Consider the following 9,317-nt stretch of genomic DNA (forward strand, 5'->3'; position numbering starts at 1 on the left):
CAGCTGGACAGCCACATTGTGACTTCAACCAACCTTACTGACTCGCCAGTCATTCCTATGGTTGTCTGTGTTTTAGCTTAGTACTTAGTAATCGACTGACTACTCACTGCATCTGTCAGCATCAGGGGCCATTTCCACTGCATTTTATGTGAACAACTGCCAAAAATAACCCTTGTTCATTTTTGGGATAAACAGCTGGCCTCAGCAAAATTCTGTATATGAGAAACACCAGAGTTTTGAAGCCAGTACTTTGGTCAAGGGCACCAAACATACATATCCCAGAATCAGGGAGCATGCAAGGTCCACAGACGGGAGCACTCACGTTTAATTCTGGAGCCTCTAGCTGTGGAGTGACAGGGAGCCGCTGAGCAATAATTTTGCCCAAAAACAAATGATAAGTTAAAATTTACCCGAGTTAAAGTAGATCTAAGCCACTTGGTTCCTAAATTACACTGTGAATTAAAAACAGCTTCTTGCAGCTCTTTCCATTATTTGTTATTTGTGAGCTTGAATTTCTGACTTCTGACTCTATAAGACTATCATTACCTCTAGAAGACAGCTCATGTCTCACCAATTTGATCAGTAGCCAAGATATAGACGTGGAAAATCTGTTTCTGTCGAGAGTAAAATTACATTGTCTTTAAGCAGATACATGGTAGATTAACATTTTGCTTCCTTGCTCTGGTGCACATAGGGCTATTCAATGCAGATGGTGCATTTGAAAACATTTTACAACAGCACAAAATGAGTGTTAAACATGAACTGCTGTGCAACTTGTTTGCGTGACTCAGGTCCAGTCTATTGAAGGTCGCCACTTTTGATGCTTTTGTCCCTGTCTGCCATTCTTTTACAGTTTCCTTTCAATGTTAATCTATTATGCAGGTCAAAAGCACAAATGTATCCTTTGCATTTTCTGATTGAATGCAACAATACACACTGTCCTTTTGCTTAGCTACTGATTGGCTGCACAGTAGTCCTCTGATCATCACAATAAGCTTCGCCATATCCGGGCTGGCACACAGCGTGGGCCTTCAGAAATAGAAAACTAATGGCTGTGCACTGTTAACACAATGGGCACTCGTATTTAGTCCCAGTCTTTATAAAACACTTTGTAGCCACAGCAGGTAGAAAGAGAAAGGCCGCCTTTCCCCTTCCCTCTGTACAAACAGGAAGCAAGAAGCAGAGTGAATGAAAGAGAAAGGGACGGTGAAACTGAGATGAGGAAACATAAAAGAAGCTCGGGTCTGGTAAATGACAGCCCTGTCATAATGAATTCCCCTCTGGTGCTACTCTTTCATACCTGGTGTTTGTACCTAACCACACTTGACATGCTGCATTTTTCCTTTGCTCGATTCTTTTTGGCTCCTCGGCTTAGATGTTTTGTCCCTGTGTATCCTTTATTGTCTTGTTAGCTAATGGGCCCCACTTTCTTTTTCCCTCCCTCCACCCAGGACGAGCGTGAGGCAAGAGAGATGGTGAAGAGAGAACAGGACGAGGCCTACCGTCTGTCTTTAGAGGCTGACCGTAAGAAGGTACTTTAAAAACAAAACAAACCGTCTTCCTGTATCACTTCTATTTACTATTATTCTTGTTTCCCATCATCCTTATCAGCTCCTGATGATGTTTGTAAAGTAAAACCAAAAGCTTGAAATCTACTCTTACAGTATCACTGTGAGTGAGTCACAGTATATTATGCAGTACATGTACATTATCCATGGTAGGGTTTAACCAAAAAAGCAAAAGCTACGTATTGCCTTTACTGTAATGTATATTTTATTTTAAATGGGTCTCACCTCCATTTTTTTATTGTAAAATATTCATTTTGCTAATAACCCTATTATCATATGTAAGCATCCAGAAATAAGAGTAGTTGCTTGCTATTTTAATGCTTTTGGATTTAAGCATATTCATGAAATTTAATGATAATTCAGTTTCTACAGAGCCTACAGAGCATCCCATTTTAGCTTTAAGTTGCTGCTATCCTGACACAATCAAGGTAGAGAGGCTTTTTGAATCACAGCCTTGATATTGTCATGACTAGCCTGTACTAGATTTAAAGACGTCATTGCCCAGAAAATCAGGTTGCTTGGATCATGAGGATAATAACCAAAACAAGTCATCAAAGCAAAGTGATAACCTGTAGGCAACACAGTAACAGTCTTCAGCGCTGCTTGTCACTGTTTGATTTTGGCTCTGCTATTACATTGATTAAATTAATTTCTGTCATTTTTAGAGAGAAGCCCAAGAGAGAGAAGAGGCCGAGCAAGTTCGCCTGGAACAGATGAGAAAGGAGCAGGAGGAGGAGAAGGAGGTGAGAAGACAGACATGTACACATTGTATTAACATTATGTTAATTTTCTCAAATGAATATTCCACCATTATCAGTACAAGGTGGAAGAGTGAAATGTTTTGCTGGTGCACAGTGACTGTGCCATTGCATGTTATGTCGTTTTTTGTCTGTCTTGTTCTCACTTGACAATATCAGTGAAGCGTGTGTAGTGTGGGTGAACAGGCATTTTAGAAGAAGGAAATATCCTAATTACAGTGAGGCCCAACCCTGTCCATGTCACCTTACATACACACAGTTATTGTTCAGTTTAACTGCTTTACGTTGGTACAGCACACAGCCTCATGTTGAAACCTAACTGAACAAAAGACTAAGGCAATTCATGTACACAGGCTTGTGCACAAACACACACCACCCAAGCAAACACACATATTCACAGGACAACAATTATTGTATGTGAAGAGGGGGCTAACACACACACACACACACACACACACACTCTGACACACTGTCACGCATACAGGGAAAACAATAATTGTCTGTGAGGACGACACCATTGTTGTAATACAGTCTATAGTAATACAGTGTAGTCCTCAGTGATTGTTGTTTACTCAGCAGTAGAGAGCCCCAGGGCACTGAGAGGTATTGGGTGACCCGGCTTGCTCAGGTGATTTGTCTCTTTAGTTAAACAGACAACAACAAAAGGGCCCTGGACAGGGCCTTCTTAATTATATCACTGTAGTCGACTAACCAAACTGTGCGCAGGCTTGAGTATTTTAAATAACAATGGCCACCATGGCCTTGTGTTTCCTACCCAAGCACCATGGTTTCTATGGTTATTTATTTATTTTTCACTGCAAAATATGAACTCTATAGGAAAGTTGACAATTAATCTTTAATAGTGGAATCTGACTATCATTATTTACATTCGATGAAGTTGGAGAAACCTGAAAAGTTTTTATTATTATAATAAAATCAGTTTTTATTTCTATTTCTGTATTCCTTTCACATGTTAACATTAGATTATATTACAAATGCATCTCTTCATCTAAACAGGTCACTGAGGCTACTGCTTGTTTTATCATTCCTCCCTTACTACATTATCCTTTGCAATACTGACTGCCTGATTTTTGGCCACAGGGATCTATTGTGGACAGACTCTCCCCTGACCATTACGTAGATTCATTTGTAGGCCGCAGACATTTTGTTGGTGTAATTCATTGTTTTACCGCAATAGTAACAAATGCTTTAGTATCCAAACATTGCATTGATTCTAACTATAAAGCTGACAAGTTCAACAGTCCACAATGTAGCTGTTCTGATCATTTTTTTGTTGTTTACAGTTTTCAGTTGTTCGGTTGTGTTTTAAGAGGGAGTAACCTCATAGTGTATATGACAGAAACTGCAGACACAACAAAAACATCAGTAACCACCAGAGAGTAGACAATGCTAGAGGGAATGCTTTCTTTGTGATTTTGTGCCTTTGTGAAAAGAAGAGTGGTGGTGGTGGTAGTGGTGGGTACATGTGTTTCATGTGCCTGTGTGGGTTGACATTACTATTTACTTCCTTCAGGGGGTCTTAGCATATAGTTGTGTGGCTGTCAGGTGCACAAACATCCCCACCCACCTGTCATCTGTTTGCTTTCTGTGGTTAGCAGAGTGGAGCTAGAGAGGCAGATAAATGGACAGATAGATGCTTCTGATTTTTTGTTTGGAGCAGTCAGGCTCGACCAGACGTGTGTCCTGTGGTTTCTTTAGGGACGCTACGTCTCACTTGTGTGGGTGTTTATGCTTCTGTCTGTGGTCGACTGTCTGTCTGCATTTATATGTCCACCACTGCGCCCACACTCTTGTCTGTTATTTGTGTATGTGTTAGTTTTTCCCTGGGGGCCCCTTTAACTCAGTCAGCATCAGCTCTTATACCTGAGGGAGCTGATGGCGGAGCGGCACGTGCCCTACCCTGCCCACCCAACACCAGAAGCTGCTAATGAGCTACTGTTGTACACTCTTATGAAATATAATTGCATTATGGTGTGTAAATAAAACCGGGGCGTGTTGTCACAGCATATGCTCCCCGGCTGGCCAAACAGGAACAACAAGCTGGGGGAGGAGGAGGAGAGGGGCACTTGCAGAAAGAAGAGGAAGGCTCAAGGGAGTGGCTGAAGCGCGGTTTTTAGAACACAGGAGAGCTGATTAGTTTTGCTCTGCAAGATGACAGTTGATCGTTGTCTTTGTACTTGATACGCCACCATAGACAGAATGACCAAAATCCAAGATTGAAGCTTCATCAAAGATTTTGACTCTTATGATACAACTTTAGACGGCCTGTGGTGGACACTTGAGATAATCAACAGTCTCAATCTCAGATTTCCCTGACAGGGTGGCTGAGCAACAGTAAGCCAGCATGAAAGAGCACACATGAAACACACTTGGCTGTTTTTAACGTATTGAAATGCTGCTTGGCAACCTTCTGAGCTACATCAGGCTTTAGGGAACAGGGTGAGACACAGGACAACTAATTTAATAACATTCTCAGGACAAGAAGATCCTTTAATTAATGTGAGGCAACTGTGCTGCAATCAGACTCTGGGAGCAACTTCTTGGCTTGTCTTTCATACTTGTTTGGATAGTGTGCCACCATCTTCATAACTGCCAGTGTTACTGTGTAGTCTTTGGTTTAAGTTTTCTAGAAACACAGAGAGACCGGGCTACATTTTATAATTGCATTCGACTGAATCTCAGATTTTTTTTTCTTGTATAGGGGAGGACTGTATATGTTTCCTGGCCTCCTTCCACTCCTGAACTTATCCGTGTAGTTTTATTATTGTGTGTCTCTTACAGTGGTGTTTTAAATGAGCAAACAAACAAAGCTAAATCAGAAGACTGTATGAATCAGAAAGGCATTTGTCCTCACCCCATTCATTTTGTCATTTTAGCTCATTTAGAATTAATCTAATTATTAATTTATTATTTTTGGCTACCTATCACAATATTACTCATACTGAGTCTGGTGTGAACAAACTGTAAAAAAAAAAAAAAGATTAGTACTTTGAAATGCTAATAGGCTTGAGAAAAAGAACTGCAGCACCAGTGATGACAGCTGCATCTCACCGGCACCTGTATGTAAACAGCTCTTCCCTCTGTCAACACTGAAGCGCTGCGTATAGAAAAAGTAGTTAAGCTGTACATTAATCCTTCATTTCTTAAGTTTTCCTTGATTAATTTTTTTTTGTAGTAGTATGCAATGAATAGACTATGCATCATCTTGAAGAAACACTGTCATATTTAAGAGTTGGAGGAATCCTAGGAGTCAACTTCATTAACCCCAGATTTCTCTGTTATCTCTGTTTTCTACAAATAAATCTACTTATATACAAGTAGCTCATTAGCATAATATAAATCTGTGTTGTACTGACCACAATACTGGATTTCTCCCACCCCTTCTTTCAGGCAATCCGCTTGTCATTGGAGCAGGCCCTACCGCCAGAGCCCGTCGAGGAGTCTGGAGAGCAAATCAGCAAACTGCGAATCCGCACACCAAGTGGCGAGTTTCTGGAAAGGCGTTTCCTGGGCAGCTGTAAGCTCCAGGTCCTCTTCGACTTTGTGGCCTCCAAGGGATACCCCTTTGACGAGTTCAAGCTCCTTACCACCTTCCCTCGTAGAAATGTGAGTGGTATATCTAACACACACATGCCTGAAATTGTCCTCTTCTGCTCACAAATTCATATGCAGTGTGAAAAGGCAGAAATAGATAATAATCTAATCTGTTATATTCGCATGTGGCAGGGTAAAGACTTTTTACCATGACTGTTTTGTGCTGTCTTTCATAACAGCTCTGTGCCCACACAAACAAACGCTAAATTCATCCTTAGCGCAGAAGAGTAGCAGCGGGTTATGAAGTGTTCTCGGCCACAGCTAACATCTCTGCTGGAGAGATCCACAGCTGTAATTGGCTTTTCCGTTTGGGCCTGGGCTGAATCTCAGGTGGCAGCTGTGTGTGGAGAGCAGCAGGGACAATAGTTAAGACAATCTGTTGTGGCTGATGAATGATTTAGTTTTTCTTGTTCTTATCATACTTGTTTGCAGTGTTTGTGTGCTGCAGCAGCACCACTGCGTCACTGCCTATATTTCCTCGTACCTGTGATGGGGCAAGTTAAGCCAAGTGTTTATCCATCCACCTGTGCACATGCATTATTCAGTGAATATTAATTAGTATCGGTCCATTGTGACAGTACGGTGCACTGTGACTGTGGGTAGGATACAGTTGTCAGCACTAACAGTAGTATTCTCTATGGCTCTTCCGCTGACGCCCAGCAGCACTCCGTCAGCTACAACCAGTCATTAGAGGGCTTGGTCGCCGCGCTCCGTGGTAGCAAGCTAATGAGCACTGTTTTAACTACCAGTTTAATTAGCCATGCTGCTGGAAACAAAAATGGGATTTCCATTAATCAAGAGAAGAGTGCATGTGGAGGGTGGGTGGTGGTGGTTGTATAGAGGTGTGTGTGTGTGTGTGTGTGTGTGTGTGTGTGTGTGTGTGTGTGTGTGTGTGTGTGTGTGTGTGTGTGTGTGTGTGTGTGTGTGTAGGCTTGCCCAGGCAGTGTGCCATCTTAGTCTGTAGAGACCGCTGGGGCAAACACCTCAAACTAACACACACGTTAACACGTAGCTCACACTCTTCATTTCGTCACAATCACACACTTCAACACATGCACAAATATTTTCAAGTAAACACATGCCCCGCTCACAACTTTGTCACTTAAAGGATTCACAGTTGTCTCTTTATAATCAAGAGTAAACATGTGTTTGAGACAGAGATAAAGATGTGTCTGCATCGCAGATGAAATTCCGGCAAAAACAGGATGGGGGGATTAGAGGGGTAGAGCAGCGAGAAGAGGATGGTGACTGCAGAACTAGTCAAAAAGAGAACAGAGAAGATAAAAGCTTAAACAAAGAAAAGATTTAATCAGAGAAACAGTCTGAAAGAGAAAGGGATATAGAAGACAAGTGGAGAAGATATTAAAAAGAAGAAGATGGGAGATAATTCCAGAAAACAGAAAGGCAAGAGATTTGGGGAAAGAGAGGAGGGAAGCAGCTCAGTGGTAGTGCCAGTATGAGGCTGTGAACACAGGCCCCTGTCTAATCCTCCAGCTCTGTGTTGTAATTAAATGAGAGGAGCATAGAAAGCCTCCATCCCGTCCAGACGCTCTCACTGTTGCTCTGCCAGGATCAGAGGATAGAGGATAGACCACTATTGCATTTGTAATACTGCACAACTGTTGAAACCTTCTTTCCCTTTTCGAGTTCTCTGTGGCTTTGTGCAGTGTCACTCTTTCTTTTGCTATTTCCCTCCTCTTCAGCCCGCTTTATTTCATTGCCATTCATTCAGCTGTAACACAAATTAGTGGATCTACGCAGTCATGATCATCAAGTTAAGTTTTATCAAATATTTTGGTCTAAAACTGCAACATTATTGACCAGGAGAAAGGGCTATATTGTGTATCTGTAAATCTGGAAACAGATTTATTTTTATTTGTTAATCAGTTTTTGAGACTTTGAGATAAAACATCAGAACCAGTTCAGATGTCTCTGATTCATGCTTTTCCACCTTCCTGTAGCTTAGCCAATAAGTGTCTATTAGTCTCCAATTTTTGGACTCAGTCTTTTCCTCAACATTTGGTATCAGTGGCTTATCTCTTCAGCACTACAGCAGGCCTTACACTGGCTTCATTTGTACTAGGCTTAGCCGTGCTCAGGGAACTAACCCTTTCTCCGTTTCTATGACTGTCAGCGAGTTTGAAGAAGGAGGAGGGGGGACTTTTAGTGTTTCAGTTTTCAGCTCTTCATTCAAGAATTCTCTCCATTTTCTTTGATACTTGTTGAGCACAAACCGCTGCTGAAAGGCCTGAGGTCTTCTTCCTTCAGCTTGCGGTGAACATGTTTAGACTGCCGGTATAATAATCGGCAATCTGCTCTTCCTGCCCGGCTGCTCATAGACACCCAAACACTGTCAGACCAGCGTATTATTTTTCTCACAGTGATACTGTACTCTATTTCACCTTCTCTTAATCCTTCTTCCAGCTCTGTCAGTGAATTTGCCCAAATGATTCTTAGACAAAACCTGAGATGCAGAAAAAATAAACAGTGGCACAGAAGAAGCTGTGTGCTGCACTGCAATAGATTTTACATCTGTTATACTGGCGTGTTGTGTTTTTCTTGTCCCACTATCTGACTTGTTTTCACAGGAAGAGGGAAGGTAGTTTATTTTAAAAGTAGTTTCATTCAGAGGTTCCTCAGGACTGTTCTTATAATATTCTCTACATAACACAAACCCACTGCTACATAGATCTGTATGACACCCTTCCTCTGTTGAAAGTGGAAAGTTTCTCTGTGCTCACCTTAAGCCTGAGTTTAACATTTAAGTGGGGCTTTGTGATATCACAACCAGCCATTCTTGGTTCAATATGCGACTTACAAGTGTGAAATGAAAATGTGAACCCTCTCCTGGACATACTTTTAAAATAATTGCATATCCAAATACTCATAGATAGTCATAGATTAATTTTTCAATGAGGGAGGAGCAGTGGATGTAATTTTATTCCAAGTTATCAGATACAAATTATGAGTATTTTTTTAATTGTCTTAAAACATGTCTAAAGGGAATCTTAAATGTAAAAAGCTGCATCTTTGAATTATACCTTTAGGATCTCAGCCCCCTCCTTACCTTCAGCCCTCTCCTCCTCTTCCCTCCAGCTTTCCCTCCCTCTGTCTCCTTTTTCCCTCCTCTTTTCCTTGTCTTCCTGCCTCTGTACCTCCGTGCTCACACAGTCCCCGTCTCTTGCAATTATACTTTTATTTTGCTCTTCAGTCTTTGTATTCTTCCCCATGGACATTCTCACTTTTTTCCCCAAATCCCCTTTAAATATATTTTTTAGCATAAACTAGTCTGTCTTCATTTATTCTGACTTCACTTGCTCTCTCGTTTACTCTTCCACTTTTCTGTTTTTTCCCCTCAGCCCCCCACCCCCCACCC

The 9,317-nt window shown here is 41.5% G+C and overlaps 1 protein-coding gene across 1 annotated transcript in view; it reads left to right on the forward strand.

Moving 5' to 3' along the window:
• Positions 1-9,317, forward strand: part of faf1 (Fas (TNFRSF6) associated factor 1) — a 59,134-nt gene that overhangs the window by 44,942 nt on the left and 4,875 nt on the right. The window contains exons 16-18 of the mRNA XM_023401930.2: positions 1,452-1,532; positions 2,234-2,311; positions 5,738-5,953. Coding sequence (XP_023257698.1) covers positions 1,452-1,532; positions 2,234-2,311; positions 5,738-5,953 — 375 coding nt within the window. The remainder of the gene's footprint in view (positions 1-1,451; positions 1,533-2,233; positions 2,312-5,737; positions 5,954-9,317) is intronic.

This window comes from Seriola lalandi, unplaced genomic scaffold (genome assembly GCF_002814215.2).
Source record: "Seriola lalandi dorsalis isolate HSWRI2012SDOR001 ecotype SW California unplaced genomic scaffold, Sedor1 jcf7180002053835, whole genome shotgun sequence".
Lineage (NCBI taxonomy): Eukaryota > Metazoa > Chordata > Actinopteri > Carangiformes > Carangidae > Seriola > Seriola lalandi.